Below are 26,241 nucleotides of genomic sequence, written 5' to 3' on the forward strand. Positions count from 1 at the left end.
GGATGAATTTGGTAAAATGATCAGCATAACAGAGCTGGGTGTGAGGACAGGCAGTGCGAGGCAAACAAATTCAAGCAGCGGCATTTAAGCTTAATCAAAAGGATCACAGAATAGCTGAGGTTGGAATGGATCTCTGGAGGTCATCTAATCCAACTAAAAAAAAAATCACTGTCTTTATAAATGTTTGAAAATTAGAAGTATGAAGATGGCACAAGTACAGGGGGGTAAAAAATAAAGCACTTCAGATTATTAAATGTAAGAGAAACTATTTGTTTTACAGCAGTTTAGTGTATCTTTCACCAACCAGAGGGATGAAGTATGCTACAAATGTAGCAATGGCAGGCTAGTTTTATCACACCATACAAGGGAATCTTTCATTAATATGCAGTAGGATGATGACAAGCAGTGCTCACAGCTTGCATTTGAGAAGTCTCTGATTTTTAGCTATTGCTAATCTTGCTATCCTTTTTCTTCATCATACAGGACTCCTTTAGAATTCAGTGGAGAGAAGGCTGCTCCTCTTGTATAACGGTACCAGCAGTTTAATTTAGGTACTCTGAATCGGTTTTTCTCTCTTCCCTCTTTCTACCCTCTCTTTGCTGCCTATGTCAATGGCCATCTAAGGCACTTTAGGCATTTCAGAGAGCTGACTGCAGGTATGCAGTGTGGCCTTCCTCCAGGAGTTACGCTGGGTTCATGGGAAAGCGAAAACTTGGTCTTTCTCCAGGTACACTAGTTCCAAGGCCCTGCCATCAGCTACTTGCTCCCTGCAGAAAGCTGTGTGGCTGCTCTCTAGTGGGGAGTCGTGAGTCCGGACAAGGCATCAGTCTGCAACAGAAGGCAAGCTTGCACATACACACCTGGCCTTGTAAGGTCCTGAAGAGCAAGTCAGGTAGACAAACAGCTCTCCACCTGCCCAGGCAACAGAATAGCTCAATCTGCAAGCCACTTGCTCTTTCAGTCTCCTATTCTGTAGAACAGGAGGAAGCTAGTTAAATATAGCACAGATAAAGAAATGGCATAGAAGATGTGCATTGTAACTGTGTGTTACCACATTTTTATACTGACTTTGATACCAGCGTAGGAGCAGAAACACTCAGGTCAGCTTTACAATTGGTATATTCTGACTCTAACACTTAATTTATATTTCAGAAAAAAACCTCAAACCCATAAAACTACCTCCATATAATCAGAAAATAATCATATTCAATATTCCACAGTACTGGTAATATGTTAGCTGTGCCTGTACTTTTAGAAAAGTGGCCACTAATCAGACAATGAGCTCCTGAGGAATATATGCACATTTTAAGTGACTTCAGGATCTCAAAATGAATGTATTGCAAAGCTGAAAATTTCAAAGCAGACTGTCTCTCTACAATATTTTCATACCATGAACTTAAAAGTTCAATGGTCTGTTTTCACAATATAGAAAGGAAAAAAATAAAACATCAAGCAGAAGGAAAAGGATGATCCTGCAGTTGAAAGTAGTAGTCAGAATACATTTGGCATCAGAGCTTTGTTTCACTTTAGTGATGCTGCATTTCCATTTTAGCTGTTTTAATAATCACCACAAAATAAGGTGTATAGCTTAAATCAGGGATAAGGAAACTAAGTTTGGCACAAGTGATCCAATAACTACCAAGCGTTTGAATAGTCAAATATTGTATCTCCTAGCAGATCTCCTCACTGCAAGGTGTTTTTATCATGCCCTCTTCCACTGGGACTAATAGCCTTGAAAAAATTACTTATGTTTAGATTGAGAATTAATATCAATTTGAAAATAAAACACATCAAATAGGTACTTACGTCTGTCTGAATATTTGTACCTCATACTCATCTCTCAACAGTTTTAGAAAGTATCTGTTAATTTATTTCACATACATGTATTTACATTGGAGGAAATTCACAACACTGAAAATACAACATTTACACATTCACAGATATACAGTTTTGCACTCTCTTCCCTGTGAAGACCAGGCACTCAGCTTTTCTATCTTTGCAATAATGACAACATCAAGTATCAGTAGATCAAAAAACTGATAGGCGTGGTGGATTTTAAGAAGCATCATTCTCTGTATGTGGTGGTTATATTCTTCAAGCTATTCAATGGCAGGTTATTTCACTGAAGAAAAATGCCTCTCGCATGGCATTTGCATAAGCTTCTATAAATCATAAGCATATAGGTTTATCTGTTTCTGTTTTACCATGCTATCAGTGATTCTTACTCTATAGAGTTCAGTTATCCTTGTAGTAGTTATTAAAGTTGATTCGCAGTAGAAAGTCCTCCAAATGTGGTTGGTATCCTCTATTTACAAGCTTTGTTACCACTGGAAGAAAAAAAAAAAAAAGCTTCAACTAAGATTAATATGCTAAAGTCAGCCTTGACAGTATCTGTGCATTTTAATTTAAAAAAAAAAAAACAGGCCTAATGCAGAAATCTGAATACAATGGAAACAAATGTCTATTTTTATTTAAGAAAGGTCCAGTATCTCTTTCTGGAATTACAAAGTATTTCAAGTAAGATGGAAGAGAAGGATTAGGTGTTCTAAGTGAAGCTGTATTATTCTAATAAAGAAATGCTTTCTCAAGCTGCTTTCACAATCAGATGCTATGTTCTTATCATAATGTCAACTGACCAGGAAGCACGTTTAGGTCCTCTTGTGACCTCTGTGAAAGAAGAAGCTCTGCTGAAGTTTTCTTGAGCAAAATCCATTGTGAGAAAGAAAAACCAAAGAGAAATTTGTGGGACAAACCCCTCAAGCTCTATGAATGAACAAACCACCTGCTCTAAAGATCCTTAGTAACAAAGGAAAAAGGGCAGTAGAAACTCCCTAAGCTCATGAACATCCCATGCACCAGTATAAAGGGAATGAGCAAGCAGCAGTAACATGCAAGGAAGAAGGGCAAGTGTATAGTTAGAAGTTAGGGCCTGAGCCAAAGCCATTGAAGTCCAGACTACTTTGTATTGGCTTTCAATGGATTCTGGATCAACCCATTGTGAAAGAGAGCATTTTACAATACACGGTGACTGAAGGAACAAGTGTAAATGAACAAGCACACGTTTGTTTTGTAGTGCTTAATAAAAAGGGTGTAAAGAACTAGGTCACTCAGCAAATTTCCTTACGGAATGGTCTATTAATCTCTGTCCGTGAAGCAACCATAGATCTCGTAGTATGGGCTTAGGTGGCTCCCAGAGGTGTTCTGACCTCCTGTAGAATTTGGAAGCAGCCATTCTAACTCATCCTGAAATATCTGTTTTTGGTCCTTTGACACCATTTTTGGACACCCTTAAAGAATAAAAAGGGCAGCTCATTTCCTGAAGAATATAGTCTGACTAGAAAATATTCTAGAAAAACAGATCTAAGGAAAACAGTTGCACTTCCTTCATGAATTAAGGGATTCCTTAAAAAAAAACCCCAAACCCCATGAACCATCTTTGTACTCAGGGGAAGGATAAGTAACTTCTACTAAAAACACAGGCAAGATCTGAAATAGAAATGGAGAGGAAAGACAGATCAACCATTTCTTCACATTATAGGGTAAACTGACAGTGCGAAGAAATTCTATCATGTTAAAGGAAAGACCATTTGGCAAATGATCTGTGCAGTTGAAAAACACTTGCCTGGAGCACTGGATACAAGCTCCAACTAGTGCTAGGAGGCTCTCTGAGCCTTAGTCCAACATGGGAATCAGAATTTTCAAATCTCATAACAATGGTAATACTCAACTAACGCAGATATATCTAAAATTACTTCTAAGTGGTATCTAACTGTCTCTCACTGTGGCCAATAAAAAGTTCCAGAACTCAATTCGAGAGAAAAGAAAAATGCAAGCACGTATAAAGAGCTAAATACCAAATACTTATTTTGCAAATCAGCAAAAACTTATGGTCAGTTTTGGGATATCTGTTACATTTCTTGTGTGGACATTTTAATTGATGGATATGCAGATCTTTGCAAACCACAGTAATGCAGTTTTCATTTGGGAACAACATTTTCTAACACACACTAAGTACATACATCTTCCTACTTTTACGTTATGCTTCCAAAACCTCTTTGTAATTTTTTCAGTTGTCAGTTGACTTTTTCTTCTATCTAAAATTTATGCAATTTCTTACCTTTGAATAAGAAGTGGGAGTAATACTTGAAGGTATTGTACGACTGCTGCATCAGACCAAAGTTGGGATGAACAGCCATTTGCTTCCCTGCATCGAAGCTCCATGACTGAGAGATCAGCTGGCTGCGGAACTTCAAAATGAGGCTGAAGATGCTATGTATAATGTTCATCACAGGGGCTGCCTTCTCTGTCAACAGACCCCTAACAGAACAAAAACAATTTTAGAAATGTAGTTGACATAATTTATTGGTTGTAGGAAGCAAAATACAAAGGGGTGACAATCCTGTAGGTTTCCTCTTTAATTGCTTTAAAAAAATAAATCCACCAGACTGCAGCCAACTGTAATGGTGATTTTAAAAAAGGAGCCTAAACCTAACATAATTTGCTTGCACTTCCAAGAAGCTGATATTTGCATTTGTGTATCTGACTTCCAGAATGACATCTGCATTTGCAAAAGACATGACATTTAAAAATATTATCACGCTCTGAGTTTCCTTAAACTTTAATCCCCTCTCATCCCATCACCTGGTATCCAAACAGCAGTTTTAGCCAAGTTTTTTCTTATTAAAACTGAAAGAGAGAGACATGAAAGGACAGATTTCTTTTCTTGTTTATAATTTCCGTTCTTTACCAGATCTTCTCCCTCCATCTCCCCACTTTATCGTTCCAGTATATACTCTTTAAGAAGAAACCAAATAAACCCTAGCTCCTCTCCTCTTATTCACACCACCCTTCTGCCTCATCTACAGTAACCAAAGGGCTAAAAGCTTGTAATTCCTAAAAGACAGATGTCTCTTGCACTGCTCATAAACCTGGACAGAGGCATCAGGTCACATTTATTCCTTCAAAGTCCAGTCCTGGTCACTGCACATATATTAAAGGCATATATAATGTATAGAAGAAGCATTTTACAATCCTTGAGCTAGGTTTATGTGGGCACACTACTCATGCTGAATGAAACAGCATTCGTTTCCAAAAGCTATGACAACGATGGGATGAAAGAAAAACAGAACTGTGGCAAGTGTGCCCTTAGTCTTCAGGTTAGAGCTGTCCTGAGTGGACCTGAAGCTTGCAGAGGCAGGGTGAACAGGAGCTGGAAGCAACTCCAAGGAGTCTGGGGAAATGAAGAGGATAGGTAGCTGAGGAAAAGCATTAAAGTAAGGACCTCATAATGTGCCATGAAGTTCGTTTCCCTTACATAAGAACACTTCCATATGTAAAGACTACTTAATATGTCAGGCAGAAGTCACTTTTGCACAAATACATTAGGCTAGACTGGCAGCTCCATTAACTTAAATATCTTAAGCAAAAATAAGTATGGTAGCTTGCCTGAAGATTGCTTTGTTGAGGTATTCAGCATGTGTTCTGTGAATTTCTTCCAGGTTGCCTACAGAAGACAGTTTGTTTCCAAATTCACACCACGTAACATGAAGAATCTGATTAGCAATGTAACCTTGAATAACTTTCACAAAATGCTGCATTTCATGTTTATACAGCTGGAGCTGCCGAAACTGAACAGAATTTGATGCACAACTCACTAAAGCTGAAAATAAAAACAGCAATATATTATCATCAGCACCCACGGAGACTGTCTAAAAATCAGGATTTTTAAAGGAATTAAGGTTTCTGTTAGTAAAGTGTGTTTAAAATGCCAAGGAAGTTTCTTTAAAAAATTGTGGCTTTTGAAGCTTGACATGACTGTTTATAAGCAATTGTCTAGCACAGGATGCTAAAAGCATTTTAAACAGGACGCTCTCTAGTTCACTCATTATACTTACCAGTGCGTTTTAAGTGAAACCAAACATCCTTGAGAGTCCACACCATGTGCTTCAGCTGAAGCAAAAAGGAGAAGATCTTGTTGTATTTATTCATGCAACTCTCAGTAATGACAATGTTCAGAGGCCAGTCAACCTAAAAGAAATAACAGTGCTGGTCATACTACATTTTTGTGTTAGAAATTATAAGAGTATTTCAGATACAAGTATTTCAGAGACATACAAATTAATATATGTATTTTAATAATGTAATGCAATGGCCAGGCTAAGTAAATCCTGTCATTTCCATTACACAATGTTTTTAGTCCATTCTTAAAGGTATTCCATTATTAAGACCATATTCACTCTACTATGGTACATAAGAACCATGGTATAATTGCAGCACTACTACCTTTCTCCATGCTTTCTTACCTTGTACCTTAGCTCTAAGCAACTCAGAGCATCAGGCGCATTTGGCTTGAACACTTCTGGAAGGTACTTGAGGGCAAAAGAAAGATTGGAAGCAAGCTGGGTGTCACCATGAAGACTGTATTGTAATGCTTTATTTAGGATAGAATTAAGAACCAGTGGATTCAGCAATTCACCAGGTGTTTGTCCTGATCCAAGCTAGGGGTAAAAAAAAAGAAATCCTGATTACAAAGTATTAATAAAGAGTCTTGGTTCCTGAACACAGGTGAATTAAAGCAGAATGGTAAAGTGGCGACTATCCTGCCTTGCTCCACCATTCTGGTTGGAAGTTTCAACTTCTGCTGTAGGGATGCATAAACAGCATAAGAAGCAACTTCTGAACTATTTGCTGTTCACGGCATGAAGGTAATCTCATACCTGTACTGATTTATTTTGATATGTTGGACTGCAGTTTGCTGTGGTTCAGGAGCTGCTACGCATCCCTACTGCAAGGAATACAGCCTTTAGGCTTTAGTGGGGCAGAAAGCCAGCGACAGGACTGGTATTATCTATCTGACTCCAATCTCATCAACTCAGCACCCTCAGAGGTTTACAAACAAAACTATTCATTGAGCCTAAATCCCCAAGTGCTTTCCCTAGTTGGGTCTAAAGCATTCTTAGGATTCAGAGAAATACATTAACTATCCTACAGCCACGTATCTCCACTGGCAACCAGCTATATTAACCCATGCTATCCCTCCTACCTTGCTGTCTTCCCCACGAACACAGGGGTAAGTAATGAAAATACTGTCTCATCAGAGCACCCAGCACTGTCTTCAGATGCCCTCCCCTCTGCTCCATAGGGTATTTGAGGTAAGAGTAGGTATTTTGCAACACAGGCCTTTCCACTGGATTTTAGCAAATGGCAACAGGCTCTTCCAGCCTTGTTGCCAGCAGATGGGAGAGGACAGAGCAATAGTGCAGCAATTTTCACAGGAAAGAGTGAAATACCCTTCCATGACTGCTTATCTGTCAAAGTTTGAAATTATTATCCTCAATGTGCCAAATCCTTGTACTCTCTCTATTGCTGGGATCAGCAGTAGGAAATATTACTCTCTTCCTTAGGCATAGGCATCCCTTCTGAGCAAAGACCTTATTTTGCCTCAGTCCTTACAACATTAACAAAGTTCCTTGCTACAAGACTTCTTGACACGGCAAAAAAGAGGAAAACAGCACAAACCAGGATTCTAATTCACACCATTCCCTCATTCCCATCCAAATTAATCCAGAGGTGCCAAGCTAAAGCAGACAACCCAAAAACAAGGGTTAAGACAACAAAGTAAATACCTTCTCAAACAACAGGTCACTGAGCGACTGAGCAAACTCCCCATCTTCCATTAGCAAAAAGTGTCTCAGTGCTTCAAAATGCTTCTCTACATTCAGTTCCACAAAGTAGTAATCAACTATTGCTTTGTTCACAAGAGAAACACTAAGAATAAAAACACAGAAAAGGTATTATTTTTACAAGCAACTCCTTCCTTACTGTTAACATTCAGCTGTGGCTACATCAGATCAGTGCTCCAGTACTCTGATGATATCCAAAACAGGATGATATTCACATAAGCAAAAAAAATGAGACCAGAAAATCTTCATCCAGAATATACCAGAATTAAAACCTACCACTGCAGATAACTGGGTTTTGAACAGTACTATGGAAGTATTTTAAGACTGGCTACATATAATGATGTTTAGAACATGCTGCTAGGCCTGGAGCAACATTTTATCAATAGCCTTCTGTCTTATCTCTGTCACCTGCACAACCAGATTAAGCTATTAAATCCCTGAGAAGAATATCCTAATTGGTAAAGCTCTGACACTAGATATTGAGGGTAGGTGTATGCTACAGTTTGCAGTATAGTGTAGGTATTCAACCTAGCTTCAAATAACTTAACTTGCATATCAGGGATAGGCTAATTCTGCCAGCACACAATTCAGGCTCGCATACTTTGCTTTGCTGAATACATAAATCTGTACACAGATAGTTCTGGTAGCCAATCTGGATGTTTAAAACTAAGTTAGATAATTACATCTTTCTACATTGCTACGTAAAATATATCCTGATCAATATGCATGAGCTTTCACATAAAAGATTTTTCTTTTTTCCCCCCTTATCTTTCATCTACCAAATAAAAACTATCATCACAAACATTATAAATAATACACCGTCTTTTTAAAAGAACAAGGAAACCAATGGTGTCAAAACCACTGCTGCATAATCCACAGTCTGAGAGCTAATACTTCCCCTCCAAGCCCTTGTATTTCAAACAGACCTTCAGATTTTTAATTTACACATAAAAATATAAGTTTGTTACTATTTACAATGTTAATCTGAACTTTTTAGTTAGTAATGGACCATCCACTGAACCACTTCTGGGAGCAAAGAGAAAATTTAAGAGAACACATCTATGTGCAACTCTTGTCTTGAAAAAGAACTAATAAGGAACACTACATTAATTGCTAAATTATGGATTCAGTATTTCTAACAAATACTCACTGAGATACAAGTGGAGCAGTAATAGAACGTTTCATCAGCACTGGCAGAGATAAGAGCTCACTCAGCTGTACAGCCGTTTCATCTGTTGCTGACTGTACCATAGGATCCACAGGGAAAGTGTACGATCTTGGTATCACATGATGCAAGAGATGAGAAACTGGTAGTTCTGCTAAATTTAAAAATATATAAACATTGTAAGTTATTATACTTAAGCAATTTGATAATCTCTTTCTATTAAACTCTACAAATCCCTCTAGGGTAGAAAATCATAATGTGTCAAAATGTATTTCTCATCTTTGTGCCTAGAAGCAAATTGTTTGGCTACTGCAGTTCAGAATATTGGTAATTTACTGGTAATTCAGGTATTTTTTCTGGCGGTCAGTTTTCCTCCTCAAGTTTACCACATCTTCTATTGATCTACTGTCCCAACAGTTCTACTCACACATCAAATCATAACTATCTTGATATTTTTCAATACAATACTGATCCGATAAGGCTTTCAAATAAGCTTGTTCTTTCTTCCATGTATCTTCTTCTCCTCCTTCCTCCTCCTTAGTCTTGGGAGCATTAGCTTCAGAAAATAAAGTTTCTTGAGGCACAGTATCTTGTGGAATTGCTTTTTCAGGTTCTTCTGCCTAGAACAAAAAAATGGACGAATTTTATGAGAGATGCTGGCTTTATCTACTCACATTTAATGTGTTCTTACAGGTAATTGACTAGTTGTTCCAACTGAAAATAAAAGAGCTTACTCACCTGTACTTTTCTCACATATAAAAACAATATGGTATTAGAGTCATTACTAGAGTAGGACAGAAACTTATTGCCTTAACCATCAGTGTGTTTAATCCTTTGAAGGAAAAGGAAGTCTTCTCGACAACTACTTTGTTTCTTACCTGTAAGCTCTGTGAGGAATCTGGAGAAGGGTTATTGTTGACCACATTTGCAGTTACTGTAATTACAAGTAAATGGAAGACAGCATTTACTTAGACCTGCTTATAATACTTAGTTCATACTTCAGATCTGCTCCTGAAGTTCTTCAAAATTTCTCTACCACAGAAGCAACCACCCAATAACAGTCCCTCCCCATAGTCCCACCCAGGCAGTTTTATGCGTGTTCTCTACACAAGATCACACGAGGTCCTGTTCCATGAAGTTTCACACTAGAATTTTTTTAATGCTCTGTTTCTTGTATATAGGAGATAAGACTAAGTTCAAACTCTTTCCTCTGAATTCTAACAGTGTCTGAAAAGTTGTGCAAGGAATTAAGTAATAAGTACCCATTTTGAACATAAACACATTACAGTTACTTTCATGAGGCCTTAAACAAATGCTGACTGAATAAACTTAATTTGATTGTACCTTCTTGTTTCTCTTCCATTATATTTTCTTTTTTGTCATCTTTCATATTAGCATCAGGAAAGACTGGAACACTGTCAGATGACTGCGACTGTGGTAAAGCCTTTTCCTTAACTTGTGACGTTTTTGCTTCCTTTCTGCTCCCTTCAGCAGGAGATAATTCTTCACTGTACAGAAGTGTCTGAACTGTGGAGTCAGCTGAAGGACCCACAATGGTTTTACGATGAGGTATTGGATCATTTTCTGTAGATGGGGCCCACTTCCCTATTTGGATGCTTGACTGGGATGCGTGACCAAACGGGCTCCAACGAGATTTCAGAGGCTCTGTATCTGAAACCAGTTCTCCAATTTTGATGTGTGACTGTGAAGCATGCCCATGGATGTTCCAACGAGGTCTAGCGGAGACCACCTCTGACACGTTTTCACCAATCTTGATATTGGCATCAGATGCATGACCATGGATGTTCCATCGAGGCCTTGTAGGAGCTACATTTGACACATACTCTCCAATCTTAATATTGGCTTCCGAAGCATGTCCATGAATGTTCCACCTAGGCCTTGAGGGCTCTACCTCTGAAGCATATTCCCCAATTCTAATATGAGCTTCAGAAACATGCCCATGAATATTCCATCGGGGTCGGCTAGATTCAACTTCAGAAGTATAGCTGCTGATTTTTATATGGGAGTCTGAAGAATGGCCATAAGGACTTGAATGTGGCTGGTAAGTGTCCACATGAGGTACATATTCTCCCACTCTAATGTTGGCATCAGATGCATGTCCATGAATATTCCACCGAGGCCTTCTGCACTCCACATCAAATACATTTTCTCCAACTCTAATATGTCCCTGCCAAGCTGCAGACGGTCGGAGAACTGTATTAAAATCATACTCGTTTTGCTGATGCAATGGTGCATTGTCTTCTCCTTCCAGTGCTCCTCTCAAGACAGGCTGATTTTCACTTACTTGAGAAGTCTCAGAAAGATCCGAGTTAATATTTCGGAAGGCTTCATCTAGCAAAGATCCTTGTACACTAATGGCAACAGATTGTTCATCTTGTGGCTTTGATAAGAAATCTTCTATATTCACATTGGATTCAAGCAAGGAATCAGCACTGTATAAAGGACTGCATGCTTTCTCTGAACTTTGGAGACTGCTTTCAGATCCTGCTGCTTTAGGCTGAAAATGCTGATCAGCATTATTATTTGTCGGCTCTAGCATGGGCAGTGCTTTGTCAGCACAGGTAGCATATTCCAGTCCAGGCTCAGATTCTTTTCTGCCAACTGTCTCATTAGAATGCAGAGGTTTCACAGAAGACACCTAAAAAATAAATAATTATTACACTGGATGGCTAGTCACATAATCAAGCTACTTATTAGGGGGCCACTTTATTACAAGTAAGATTTAAAATTTTCTTTCAGATGTACTACAAATGTGATAACTACTCATCCTGCTGTTACAGTGAACCTTGTGTTTACTGAACTGAAATGAACCATGAAATGAACTCCCTTGAGGGAAACTTGGAAGAGCAACCTGGAGTTTATATAAGAAAATAAACTCACCTGTGAATGTGGCTCTTTCACAACAGGGTTTTTATCTAAAGCCAACTGGCACTGTTTATGAGGAATAATATCTACTTTTCTCCTGTAGTTTCCATCTGGAAGTTTTTCAAGCATTTCCTATAAGTAAAAAGGACAAAACCAAAAGTCTTTAAGTATCAAGTACCAAATTTTCTAAATTACATATGTTAAATATTTTCAGAAGATACCTCAATATGTTTTTGATCTTCTAATAGAAACTTAAGACGGGCTGTTTCCAACTTGTGTCGCTGGATTTTCCATAACGCTCTTTGTTCCCTGCGGGCTGCATCATCAGAAAGTTTGCTATAACGGTCAATTAATTCTTGCCTAAATAAAGGTTAAAAAAAAAAAGCTAAGTTACAGATTTTCGCATACTGATTTTCATCTTCCCTTCTAAAGAATAAGACCTTTTAGCACTTCAGAACTGAGAAGCAATTTTTTAAAAGTAGAAGCCAATGGCTTCAATCACAGAGAATAAACAGGTGGAGAAAACAGGACTGTACTCTTAGTCAATATGTATTTCTATACCTATTCTTAGTAGGTCACATTTATCTTAAGTATTTTTAGATATAAGAGAAGAAAATGAAACACAACTAAATGAAAAACAAGAGCAATTCAAATAATTATCAATCTAACTAACTCCTCCGTCTGCTTTTTACTTCTGCTTTGACATACACGTGACCATTTTTGCTGTGGGCTCAGCTTTTAATTGTAAGACATAGTTAATTTTTTTCCTGAAATTCTGATCATAACAAAAAACCAGATGGGATAGGGTTGGCGCAAATCAGTGGGTCTCAGATTTTTGGGCCACTAACCATTCCTAAATCACAAAATTGCTCATAGATTACTAAAATCCTTACATCCATCTTTTAACTACAAACATTACCCTTGTAGAACAATGTCTGGGAACAGCTAGTACTATAAATTTTAATATACAATAATTTTTCCTGAGGTCTTTATGATGGTTTTGGAGTATCTAAGCTTTGGAAGACTACTCAGATACATTTACCTTGCCTTTTTTTCCAGTTCTTCTTCTAAAGCTTTCAGTCTTTTTTCTCTCTCTCTGAGCTCTCGGGCATAGCTGAAATCATCATCAATCTCTTCTTGCTTTATTGCAAGGCGACGCTGCATAAATATTTAACACTTTTAAAAGCCACTCTCAATACCAGCTGTAATGCACACATCTGCAAGAAGTTCTTATTTGTACCCCATGAGCTATTCCTTCAACTTCAGTGCAATAAATCAAGATATCCTTTCAATTATTTGCCTAAGAAATACAGCTGGCCTTTAGAAACACACAGGAATACCTCTTGGTCTTTGGCAAATTGCTCTTTCAGCTTCTGAAACCGTTCCCGTTTCTTTGCATCCAAAGCCATTCGTTCTGATACTTGTCGATCTGTATTAAAATAAATATATTGTTAGTTTACATTAACAAACTCACTAGAGAACACATGAAACACCACCGCAAGTTACCATTAATGGCTTTTAGCACTTTGCTAGCAGTTTCTCGAGCATGAACAATTAATTCTTGTTTGGCTATTTCCATGCGCAAATCCTAAAAAAAACAAAAACAAAAAACAAAAAACCAACCAACCAAAAATACAGGTGGGAATTTTTTTCTATCATTTCAGACTTGAAAATACACTGTTGCAAAGACAGGTGCACACTTTATAATGGTTATTAATCTATGATTACAGTACAGAAACATGAATAAAGCAATGAATTAAATGGAAAGTCTATAAACTAATATTGAAAGTTAATACTCCAGACCTTACAACAAACCAAATCCATCTGATATATACACTATATTGACAGCATCTGAAAGACAGAAGTCTCTTTAGAACTAAAAGAGTTCTGAAAAAACAATTAGCTATGCAAATTACAAAAAGAGTCTTATCTGGTTACTAATTAGCTTGTCACATTTGTTAAATTAGAATCTAACAATCTTTTCAGTACTTTTCGGTAGAAGGCAAATCTGTTGCTGCAAAGAACGAAGATGGAAGTCCAAAACAAATTTAGTATATGAAAATGCCAACAAATGACAATATACCACCTTACTTTTAAAAGCTATATTAAATAAGTTTATTTGTTGCCATAACAATTCAAACAGCAATTGACCAATGCAGAAATTCTGACCATAAATACAAATTCTTTCAAAGTTATAACAAAAATGAAAAATGAGTATGAAAAAAAAAAAATCTCAACAATAAGGTCTTTATTCTTTTATTCATTTACCTTTTCCTCCTTGCTTATGGAACTGTATCGGGCAATTCTTTCCATTCGGCCTACGTACACTGCACAGTCTCTCTCTATTTCTTTCAGCTCCTCAAGCGAAAAAATAACTGAAATCCGGGGAACAGGTATATCTGACCAACATATATAATGCTGAAAAATGATAAATTTCCTTTTAAATATATTTTTAAAACTGTAAGATGTTAGATTATGAACTCACATTATATTTTTTTTTAACCTAGCAATGTTTCAAGATACTGAAACAAGACTGCACACAGGATCTAAAATTTTTATTAATATCATCAGGTTTAGCATTTATATCATTCAAAGTCAGAGACAGAGGTATAACATTTCAGAACTTGGATCACAGGTCAAATTCTCAGGGTCCCCTCTTTCCCACTGAATTGGACAGGAACCTAAAATCTGATACATATATTTATACTAGTCATGTTCTAAATGCCTAAAATTTTGCTTTTCTGAATATCCAAATTAACTGAGCCTGAGTAACTCAGCGCTGAATGCATCTCTCCTATCAAAAGTTAGGTTTTGTTCACTTATATTCCCCCACAGATTCCCTACTTCATAGGGACTGTCTGGAACATAACACAGACCTACAGAAGAGCACTCTACACAAGACAACTCTCAAAAATATAGCCAGCGCACATCACAGAGTACCTATTCTCTAAGCTAAGTGTCTTAGCTTAGCTTTCTGCTCCACGTCAACATGCCTAAATCTCTGAAGCTGTTCTACTCAGTGCAGAAAACAGGTAAGTGAGCTTTTAAAAAACCAAAAAGAGCGCACAAGCATGCTCACACTGGATTCCCCAGTCTACTGGTAAAAGCCGGAAGATGGGATGCCCAGAGCTGTGTTCCTGGGACTGTGTTAGCCTCAGCAAAAGGGAAGAGCCAGCTGTTTAGGGCATTATCATGGAAAGGGAGGAAATGTGACTGGCACTCTCAGACAGATGGAAGGTGATTGAACCTGGGTGCCGCACATCCTGGGGGAATGTTCTATCTATTAAGATTCTGTTTTAGTGACTGATAAATCTGTAGTTTATAATGGAAATGAAGGCTGACACTGTTTTATAAAAAGCCCAGTACTACTGGCACACCTGAGTCATGGTTTGAGAATGCTCATCAGAGAAGACTCAGGAGAAGTAGCAGAGGGTCATCTCACTTGAGATATTAGGCTTATGCCTGATATCTGGTATCAGATATCTGATACTGAGCTGCTCAGCTCTGTCAAGGCTGGGCAGCTCTGATCTTAAAAAGAAAGAGAATACTAGTTTCTTGGGAAAGAGTGCCTATAGACTTTAGACACCTCTGTGGTTGTTTCATTGTTAGACATATAGAGAAGAGGGAAGACACAAAGTAGTTTAACATGTTTCTCTTATCAAGGACAAGACTCGTTCTGCAAAATACGGATAAACAGAACTATTTAAGCACTTCATGGAAATGTAGTGATAAAGCTGAAATACACGACCTTTGCAGAACTGCGTCAAGACCTGGTAAGTGAGGCATCTTTAAACCAAAAAATAGTAGTGTGAGTTGTGTGAAAAATGGAAGGCACTTGCTTGGAAGCCTAAAACATTTCTGCTTTCAATACAAAGGAAAATAAGAAATATAGTACATGCACGGGATACGATAAATTTGATCCTGTTAAAAATTTACATTTCTGCAGTGAGGTGTTAGCAAGCAGAATGGATAATCAGCTCACAAGTATCTGAGAGCAAGTAATTGCCTTTCATGGTAATTGTCTTTCATGAACCAACATCCTACTTATGCAATACCAGTTTTCAGTAAAGGTGCGAACTTGCTAAAAACCTAGAAACTTGCTCTAAAGAGACATGATTTTCTCAATGTAATAGGAAGGAACCAAACCAAAACTTACCCTAGGACAGCACAATTTCAGCAAGTTTATGGTTTTCCCACATATGTATACATCATTAGCGATATGTTTAAGAAACACAGGGACACAATCTTCTACTTCTTTTGAAATCAAAACATAACCGTGAGTCCAGTAATGTTTATCTACACATCAAACAAAAAGATGAAAGTATATATTTTTAATTATTTAATTAACAGCACAAATTACATAAATTAGAGATGTTCCATATACATACTGTACCTCGGAAACAAAGATAATCCTCATTCACCTGGATCATAAATTCTCCATAAACATCTCTGAATACACCACTGTATACCCAATCATAGATAAATCTAAAAAAAAAATAATTGTACAATACTGAAAATCAATCCTCACGCCTTTTCAACTTTATTATAACCAAACAGTAAGTACATTCTTTAAGACATCAAAACACACAAGCTATAGGCAGGATAAAGAACAGCAATTAAGTGCTGTCACACTGATATTTAGATACACACAGGATTGTGTCTCTACATTTTTCTTAAGAGAAATCATCTTTATATAGAACATTTCAGTGATAAGTAGTTAAGATGAAAGAACATTGCCTTAATTAAAACAATATTTTTATTTCTGTATATTAATTTACTAAGTATATATTAAAAATTTCTAGAAATCTTTGCAGCACATCAAAAACATAGGCAGAGATAAGCGGGAAGGATTTATTTTAAAGAGAGGTAACTTTAGCAGGGAGAAACTGAAAGGGTACAAAACAAAGATGCGATACCAAGCACGTTTTTCCCGGAGCTAGAAACATTTTTAATATACAGGCAATAATGAGAACTACTCTTTTGGGATATTTATTCATGCTTTTTCATATTTCCTCTGTGTGAAACCAAACTTTCTAAGAAATAAAAAAATACAATTACCTGAAGCTATAGATAAAAAGGCTTGGAGCACCCTGAAGCTAATATTTTCTCTTCTTACTAGTTGCAATACTAACACCATTTCTAGACGTTGGGTCAGTGTAACAAACAGGAAACACTTAGCACAGGAATCACCATTCCATTTTAAGCTTGTAAGTAAAAAGTTAAGAACTTTTGAAGTGTTAAATCTGATCTTTCTATGATTTATTTGAGCAACAACTTCTATTATTTAATTTCTCTCAGGTTAACAAATGAATGGGATCACACCTTCTGCAGATAGTGAGAGCCTCCTTCCATGGCAGCCCTGACTGTATATGATTGATGTTTCGATAGAGATCTACAACAAATTTAGGAGTCAATGCTTTAAGTATCACATACTAGTAAGCATACTTCCATATTTTTTAGGTTCCTTGTGATGCCATGACATCCTGCCCTTGGTATTTCAGAAATCTGACTACCTTCTATAAATTGCAGGGCAGAAGCTGTGAAGATATTTCAATGAGTCTTCTGGTAAATCTGAAATTAAATTTCTCCGAATAACATTTTATGTAGAAGGAAGAAAAAACAAGAAGCGTGGCCATGGAAGGAATACCATTCCCATTAAATTTAGAGCATTTTGTCAGACTTTGGGTTTCTCTTTCTAGTATCAATACATCTATTAAGTATCATTGTAAACTGATGATGGACTACACCTATAATCCCTATAAATAGCTATTTTAAAAAATTTAGCATCTCTTCAGAAGTCTATAAACTAACAATTTCTAAATTGGCACGCATTGCTTAACAAAACTGTTGCAATCCAAAGAACTCTACTTCCTATTGTTAGTTAGTTACACCTACTTAATGAACAACAGATTTTTTTTTTTTAATTTTTGCTTACTGAAAAGCCCACAAGAAAAAGACAGCGGAAATAAGCATGAACTTTCCCAGTTTGTGCAACACCAAGAGAAACCTGTTAGTTGCCCGTTTCAGGATTTTAGTACAGGTATGAGAACAAAAAAAATAGAAGTCTTATATTCCAGTATGAATTTCCAGGACCAGCAGCAAGAAAGAAGTCTTATTTACATGTATTTATTTACTAATCTGGTCACACATAAAATCCTTATGTTGTTACTGAGCTAGAAAAGAGAGGGAAAGAAGGATTCCGCAAAATGAATTAATTTTAATATGTATTTTGCAGATAGAGCCACATCTTGTATTTTCTCTGACAATGTTAAAAGCCATTGTTAAATTAGCAGTTACTCACCAGATTACTAATTCAGAACTGCTCTTAAACAAACACAATTACACAGAGAACAGTACGGACGCACCTTGTGTACGGTTCACAGCTCGTCTTCAACAAAGACAGAAGAACTGGATAATGCTCATTGCTACAGTTGTTGAGAGCCTCTTTGTACAGATATGAAAGCAATTTAACACCCTAAAAAATTGAAAAATATTCTAATATTAGGCAACAAACTTCACTACAACTTTCATAACAAAAGACTCATAAATACACAGTTTTACATGTTTCACTAGACACAGAAGGCAGGATTCATCTCACTTCCTCTAGCTATCTGCAGTTAAGATCACTTTATCTGAGCTAGTTACCTCAAGCTCCCTTTATAGTGACTGGAGGGAAACGGGTATGTTTAGAGTTGGATTCATTTGACTTGCTACAAATATCTCCTTTAAAATGAAATGAAATGCACTCTAAGGCTTATTTTGGGTCCTTTGTTTACTTTAGGAATTGAAAACACAGGACAAAATTCCAAATTTTAAAATATCTGGAGGAAGGATCATGGCATTCTAACTGGAGGTCCAGGGTCATATCTTCGGTAGCAGAGAGATCAACACTAAGTATTTTATGTAAAATCCTACCTAATTTTGAAGAATATTAACATTGTAACCCAAATCAAACATAAAAACATCAAATTAATTATCACCGTAGGAAATGAAGCACCAGCTCCACCACTGATCCCCAGCGCTGTTGTTCCTATGCCACAAAGTTCAGCTAAATACCTAAAAAACAATATTAAAACATATGTAACAATTTCAACCAGAAGCCTCTGAGATCAGAGTGATAAACTTCACTGAAGTTGAATATCATACAACAACCCTACTGCATCAGCTGAATGATAACAGGGATAACAAATAAACTGAATATAAAGACCTTACATGTCTTCCCTGGAATCTTCTGGACATAAAGAAATCTTTCTGTTAAAATAGAGGAAAAATACTGAAAGACTACGTAAGAATGCCCGTGTAATATTGTCTCTTTTAGTGTGTATGAAGCAATAGATTGCATTTTTTCTGCTATGAAAAGCTGAAATATTCAATATTGTTCTCTTACCTCAACTGACGACCTAATTTTCTGAATAGAAAGCTGATTGTTAGAAGACTTAAAGTAGGAGGTGTTGACAAAACACAGGCTCGGTAATATTGAAGATACTTCCTCAGCCCACTTGTGAATGCCTAGTATCAACAGAAAATATTTAAAGTATTACTGTTAAATCTGTTAATAGTCTATGTCTCACATCAATTGCATCAGCATGAAAACACACCTTTTCCTAAAATAATTTGCATATGCAGGTAAGAGGGACTTGTATAGCAAAGTAAGGGGAAAGTAAGAGTCCATGTGACTTCAGACATTCAAATTAGCCAGATGACTCCTCTATACTCTTTATACATGCAATGCATGGAGCCTGTACCCATGCACAGTATAGTAAAGCATCTTGGTTCAGTTTCTTTGAATTACCCCTCGAGAAGCTCCTCATTCTCTAACAGCTATAATATAAACCCAGGGAAACCTGTTTCCTTACTTCCACGCCTAGATTGGATACTGGAAAAAACTCATCTAGAACTTTTTCTAACAAAACAAGGAGAGAGACCTTCTTATTCAATTTCTATTAACATTGCTGTAAATCAAATATTCAGTAGGAATACATTTTCATAACCAATCCTAACTTAATTCTATGCATTAGAAAGAGATTAAGTCACCTGATATTACACAGTGTACGTACAGTTCAGCATAATACACAGAGGACTGATGGGGAAAATATGCACTTAATGCTGAACTGAGAAAAAGTAATTAAAGCTATTAAATATCACATTTCTCTAATTCAGTTTTTATTTTTTAAATATATATTTTATATATATACATACTGTATTAAGGAAGTTCTTGTATTTTAATTTTATACATCTTAATGTATAAATATGCAACGTTTTGAAAACATCTAAAAATGATATTCCTTTAGTCCTCAACAGAACAACATGACTAAACAAATCACACTTCAGGTAATGAAGACCTTTTACCATGTGTTTCAGTGCAAGTAAGCCCTAAGCACACAGAGCTGTGATTAAACACAGTGGCACTGCTGACCTGGAATGAGCATTACACTTAAAATGCTTTGCAATTTTGCAGAATGCAGAAATTCCAGCCTTACATGAAATCAAAGTTACCTTCTCTACCTAAGATAATTGGCCCATTAAATCTAGACGATTTAATACAATTGTTTTACCTGAAACACAAGTCCTTTGCTGTATGAAGAATCTAAAACTGGCTGAAGAGAAAAACGACTTAGGCGTGTGTAATAGGTTCCATATTCTGCAACTTCTGAGAGTAGATTGTGCATTGTCTCTGGTGAAGTTCCAGATACATATACCCCCTCCTTTATCACAAACGTCTGAGCAGCCTAAAAGGATATAGGGAGGAAAAAAAGGCAGATTCAAATATTTAATAGCTGTATTCTGATTTAAAATAGCAAACATTTACACACAAAAATAAGAGCAGACAAATTTTCAGTTTAGACACTCTGGTGACTGAGACTATATAGCTAGGACAGTGTGATAAACATATTAAATTGTAGGAAAGTTTCAGGAGTATGAATGGTATTTTCAAATATACAGAATAAGACTCATTATCTAATTCCTTAAAGAAAATCCAACTTACAAAACTATTTACACATCTATTTTCAAGTATTCATAAACCTATTTTCACTTAAGAGGACTAAAAATACTCTTAGCCTATCGCAATAACATAATTATTGCAACATATAAATACTGCCTTATTGCCATTAGGTCACATTCAACTTTTTAACAGTATCCACAACTGCAAGATCTCAAAAGAAATATTGAAGAGGAAACCTCTACAAAGAAAAAAAGAAAAAGATGCAATTAAGAAGCGCAGTTAAAAATCTTCCATACCTGATTGAGTGAAAATGTAGTGGATACCACACCAATGAGGACATTTAAGACATCCTTAACCAGTTCAGGTTCTTTCATTAGCACAAGCTGTGGAAGCTGAAGTACAGTATTACTAAACAGTTGCAATTCCCCTTCTCGAAGTTTGTAAAATTTGTCAAAAGCTTCTCTCCCAGCTTCAGTAAGATACGGTTCCTCTTTTTTACCAGGTGGGCTGTTTCAGAGTAAACACAACATTACAAAGTGATTATATGAAAAGAAGGAAATATATCTCCTAAAGAAAAAAAGGCATTTCAGAATTTTACACAGCCAGTATTGACCACAGAAAAAGCTACCAGTAATACCATTTTCAAGGGAATGTGCATTCAGTCAATGAAACTGTAGCCCAAACTCAGTACAGTGAACTTACTCAGTGAAGAAATAGGTAGATACTTTGAACATCAGTTCAGAGACAGAAACCTTGACAGAGACTTACCAGCTTCTTTTGTGGCCTTCCCTGATGCAGTTTTCACATTAGGAAAATATATATACCAGATTTCCAGGGTCCATGTAACACTAGTACTCAAATATGTTAAACAGCAATATGCTCAAAATGGTATAATGACTTGTATTAACACATTTTAGCTCTTCCCAGTGAGTATTACGATCCCCTCCAAAACAATTTCTCCTTCCAATTCTTCCAAAAATTCTGAATTCTAGTAGCGGGTATTACATGAAAGCTGTCAGGCATATGGTCTATATTTGACTCTAAGATCCTTACAGTCTAAATGGTAGCAAGAAAAACTGTCTTGCACTAGGAACAAAGCTAGAGTGTGCTACAGTGGCTTTGAAAATCAGATCAGGGAACTTCTGAGTTTCTGAGCTTCTCAGGCTCAGAGTTGAAAAAACACTGTATAACACTGCAACAGACAAATCACTAGATTATTACTTAAAATTACAGAAAACATAAAGAGCAAAGTTTCTCCAAGAATCAGGCACACCATTGTCCATCAGGAATGTAAGGAAGATACCTGCCATACCTGCCTTTTTTTTTCTTCCATTTTAGGGAAGCTAGGAAGCTTTAAAAGGGCTATATAGAGCCTTCTCTCAGGAGGTATGTCTTCTACTCAACAGCCAAAAGAACTGCAAGTCTAACTACACCATCAAAAAATCTGTTATAATAATTTCTGTTTTGGTTACAGACAGGGAAAAGGAATACAATACTGTACAACAGTGGGAGATATGGGTTTAATTATTCTAGTGCTGTACAACTACCACTTTTTCTTTTGAAACTGAAAATACGGAATCATTTTAGACTGAGATAAATTGCATAGTGCATAAAAAGTCAGATTAGTTAGAAAAATGTTGCATTTCACACAAACAGCAAGTGTTCCCATAATCCCTTCAGCTTTTTTGACAAAGATGATTTTGTTTTATGTCTTCCTATGAAACAGCTGCAATCTAAGAACTAGTTTGTTGAAACTGCATGACCTTTATTCCTTTCTCAATCATGAATGCAGTATATTGAATTCTGTGAATTACATATGCACATTTCACTATTTATAGTGAGGTCATCTGGAACTAAGATGAAATGCACCTTCATACATTTGCATATGATGCATAGTAAGTTTGCCAGTAACATCAGACACATACTATCCAATTCTTTCCCAACATCTTCGTTTGCTGGGTCCATATGTAAGCACTGCATCCCACAAGTCTATGTCTGGAGTCATGCTCGGCTCTGACTGAGAATCAGGAGTCAGATTGGATGCTGACTGGAATCCCTCGTCTTCTGACTGGTCTATACTTTGGGGAACCTGTCAGAGAGAGTTCAAATGTTATACATGAAAACTTTTGACTGAAGAAACGTATGCTAATAAAGAAGATGTTCTGCTATCATTCGTGATCAAGTGACTCTACATAACTCGTGTTGTCCACCCTCCTTTTATATCTATTTTAAGTTTTTCCTGTACGCACTCCTTTCATTTGATAAGTCTCTATGGGTATTAATGCCTATACATAAAATAACAATCACCATAAAAATAATATACTAAGTTTGTCGGTGTTAAACTTGAAATTTACTCCTTTGGTAAGCATATAGTTCTACCAATTGAGAATCTGAGGTCTGGAAATTCAACAATATGTTACACTAATAAAATCATACTGCTCAGTATTTCATTTGAGCAAATGATCCAGGCCCTAATTCTTCAAATTTGTAAATGTTTTGTTAACTATGACTAACATAGGTGGTTCCCTTATGCTTATTCATATGCAGAAAATCTGCAGGTGTCCAAACAGTATATATGCCACATTCTCAACTCCCACTCCACAGGAGTTGTATGTGCAAAACAGTATTCAATTTTAGTAAAAGACAATCACACCCACATAAAAAACAGTGTGTCCTTCAAGAAATGGCAAATTTTCCACTCTGATGGAAAGAGTACAGCACTTACTCAAAAAGGTTGTGCCTCCCCTAAGTTACGACTTACATTCATATGGGCAAACTGAATGGCACAGGGATTTTCTTTTCTAATGCGTCTGCCTTCAAGTTTCAGTTAAGACCCTGAGCTAAGGGAATTGCAAGAGCTATCCATACGTTAAGTAGAGGGAACAAAATGAGGATTAGAAGTACAGATGTATTAAAAAACCTACCTACACACAGTAAAAATGGAAAGAAAGAAAAAACCCAAAAAATTTATCTAGTATCTCTATGAGAATAAAACATAGCAAAAAATAAACAGAATGGACAGCAAAAGGGGAAAAAAAGACACAGTAGAAACTGTACACACTGAAAAGGTAAAAGGACAGTGGGAACTAGGAGGGTCAATGAAATATAATAACTGAAAAAAAATGTTTTAAGATACAACAAGCCAAGAAAAAAACATAACTAGTTAGGTAATGTAATCTGAACAGCAAACACATACGTTCAGACAGGAATGCTTATGCAGTCAGGCTGAACAGTAACAAGTAAGCAACAATGCAAAGGAGTTCAATATACAAAGCAGGCAAAAATGCAAGCAAAAGATTACTAGGGTGGGCAAGGCACAGATATAGGTGATGGCTGAACTTCATAAAGCCTATGGTCACATGACGGTTCTTTACAGTAACAGGACAAGACCAAGGTTTTTGTTATCATACATCTCTGTATCCAAAAAGCTTATCTGGTTCTCAGCAAAGAAAAGGATCCCTGCTCCATCTTAAATTCCAACACTGTATGCTTCAATTACAAATTAAACGACTACCTATATTCTAAGTTTCAAAATGACATCTTGAAAGCATGCATACACTCTTAAGTCCAAAACAAATGATACCATACTTTAATTGCAAGTCCAGACAAATCTGCATTGTCAGGCACTGGTGGTAAATCCAACTTGATGTCCATATCATATGTACGGCTATGAACAAGAGCACCGAAGAGGGAGACCCGCGTTTCTTTCTCAAACTTGTCACCAGCAGGATAGTTTTGTGAGAACAACCCTATGGCAGGGAGTCCAGTGCCAGGTGCAGCCTCCATTATCTGAAGCGTCTTTTGAATTGTGTCGTTGAACTGACATTCTTCATTTGTTATTAGAGATTGTATATCAGCTTCAAATACACTTACATCATAATAATCATAGCCCTGATATTTGACATTTCTTCCAACATATTTGTTGTTCAGAAAATAGTCCTTTTTTTGTGGTACAAGCTGAGGAGGACCTGTTCCAGCAAGCTGTACTAGGAGATCCAAGACAGAATTAACTTCAGTGAAGGGTAAGCATTCAGCTGTTTCCAGTTCCTCCACAAGATTCTCCAGTCTATCTGCTTGAGCACCTAGGCCACCAACTCTTAAGTTGAAAGACAGCATCAAAATTTTGTTTTTCACTGGGAGCCTGGAAATGTTTGATTGCAGCTTACGAGCCTCGTCTTGAAAAAGGTTTATGAACAGCGCATTGTAAGCAACCCTTTTCAGATTTTGTTTAGCCCTTCTCTTGCTGATCTTCCGCCTGCCCAGGTGGACCTTCCATGGCAAACCTGTCAAGTGTGCTTCACACAAATCATTGAACAACTGCGTAATGCTCTCCATTTCAAATCAAATTGTCAGGTTACAGCAGTTACAGTCGGGGTCTCTGGTTTCATGCGAAGACCTGAAAAATATCAGGAAAAGGAAGAAACACTTGTAACGTGCATGAGAAATTGATGAGTATGCTTTAACTTAAACTGAGACAGCCCAAAATGAGAGAGAAGAAAACTGACCTAGCACACATTTAGGACATGAGCTATAAAAATAACACTATGACTTTGATCACAAGCAAAGTGATGGTGGTGCAATAATTCCAGGCGCCTGATTTTGCTCGGCAGGCTGAAATAGAACAGAGAAGATTGTCCTGATCTAATACAGGATTGATGTAGGAACACCTCCAAAAGCTTCACCACTCTAGCTTTTCTCAAGAGACACCCGCCACGTCCCTCCCACCCGCGCAGTGCCCTCAGCACAAGCCACGGGCCACGCAGAGAGCGGGCAAGATGTGGGCAAGACGATGCGGGTGCTGATGGTGCCGGGCAGCGCAGGGCTGGCCTGCACCACGACCGGCCGTCGCTGGGGCGGCTCTGAAGCACCCACCGAAAAGGTGCGGGGGATGCCAGCACCACCCCGGAGGAGCTCCCGGCGGCGGGGGCTTACCCTAGGGATCAAGCTGGGCCCGGCCCTTCCACCCCCGAGAAACGGCTGCCTCCTCCTCGCCCCCAGCCGGGGCACGCTGACAGCATCGGCACCATCCCCCGCATAACGCCGCGCCCCGCGGGGCTGCCCCGCCGCCCCCGCCCCCCTCCTGCCCAGGGGGACCCCGCGGGGCCCGCCCCAGCGCTCCCCTCCGCCCCTGCCGTACCTGGGGCGCTCCGCCGGCACCGCCGGCACCGGGCCCCCGCCGCCCTTTTCCCTCAGCGCGGGCCGCCGCGCACGGCGCTGCCGACGTCACGCGAGCGCGACGGGCCGCGGGCGGGGAGAGGCGGCGGCGCGGGGCGGCCGCCCGGCCCCGGTCCCCGGCGCTTGCCCTCCCGGAAAGGAGCCCGGGGCAAAGCGGCTGTTCGCCGGGGTCCTCGTAACGGCGTGAGTCCGCGCCAGGCAGCGGCAGGAGGCAGCGAGGCCCCTGGGCCCTGGCAGCCCCGCTGTGGTAAGGCCGCGTCCCCCCGCGGGGACGGGCGTCCCGGGTCCCCCACCCGGAGTGAGGGACACCAGCGCTACCACAGAACGGTTACAACGCCGATTTACAGTTCACGATTTTTAAACCCTTCCTGGGATACTTACTTCTAACG

General features: G+C 38.1%; 1 protein-coding gene across 5 annotated transcripts; it reads right to left on the reverse strand.

Moving 5' to 3' along the window:
• Window positions 1-1,789: 1,789 nt before the first annotated feature.
• On the reverse strand, window positions 1,790-25,938 carry TUBGCP6 (tubulin gamma complex component 6). Of its 5 annotated transcripts, none has more exons than XM_072860657.1 (27): window positions 25,815-25,938; window positions 24,266-25,073; window positions 22,603-22,766; window positions 20,974-21,184; window positions 20,289-20,462; window positions 19,121-19,242; window positions 18,946-18,984; window positions 18,714-18,789; window positions 18,099-18,208; window positions 16,127-16,218; window positions 15,890-16,029; window positions 14,002-14,151; window positions 13,240-13,321; window positions 13,074-13,162; window positions 12,776-12,891; window positions 11,955-12,093; window positions 11,749-11,865; window positions 10,192-11,506; window positions 9,726-9,781; window positions 9,275-9,467; window positions 8,833-9,001; window positions 7,626-7,767; window positions 6,303-6,497; window positions 5,895-6,027; window positions 5,446-5,659; window positions 4,118-4,317; window positions 1,790-2,327 (listed from the first exon to the last, which is right to left on the reverse strand). In XM_072860657.1, the coding sequence occupies exons 2-27, from the start codon at window positions 25,010-25,012 to the stop codon at window positions 2,236-2,238; spliced, it is 5,277 nt and encodes a 1,758-aa protein (XP_072716758.1). In that variant the 5' UTR covers window positions 25,013-25,073; window positions 25,815-25,938; the 3' UTR covers window positions 1,790-2,235. The 5 variants fall into 5 exon arrangements, with proteins under 5 accessions (XP_072716758.1, XP_072716766.1, XP_072716732.1 ...); XM_072860631.1 differs by lacking the exon at window positions 1,790-2,327 and adding an exon at window positions 3,132-3,287; XM_072860640.1 differs by lacking the exons at window positions 1,790-2,327; window positions 25,815-25,938 and adding exons at window positions 3,132-3,287; window positions 25,183-25,201.
• Window positions 25,939-26,241: the final 303 nt, after the last annotated feature.

Source organism: Ciconia boyciana, chromosome 1 (assembly GCF_034638445.1).
Source record: "Ciconia boyciana chromosome 1, ASM3463844v1, whole genome shotgun sequence".
NCBI lineage: Eukaryota > Metazoa > Chordata > Aves > Ciconiiformes > Ciconiidae > Ciconia > Ciconia boyciana.

Coding starts and splice junctions, on each gene's coding strand:
- TUBGCP6 (XM_072860631.1), bottom strand. CDS start 25,012: ATGGAGAGCATTACGCAGTTGTTCAATGATTTGTGTGAAGCACACTTG. Junction 19,243..20,288: donor GCAAAGGACTTGTGTTTCAG/GTAAAACAATTG, acceptor TGTTGATACTAG/GCATTCACAAGTGGGCTGAG. Junction 11,866..11,954: donor AAGATCAAAAACATATTGAG/GTATCTTCTGAA, acceptor TTTTACTTATAG/GAAATGCTTGAAAAACTTCC.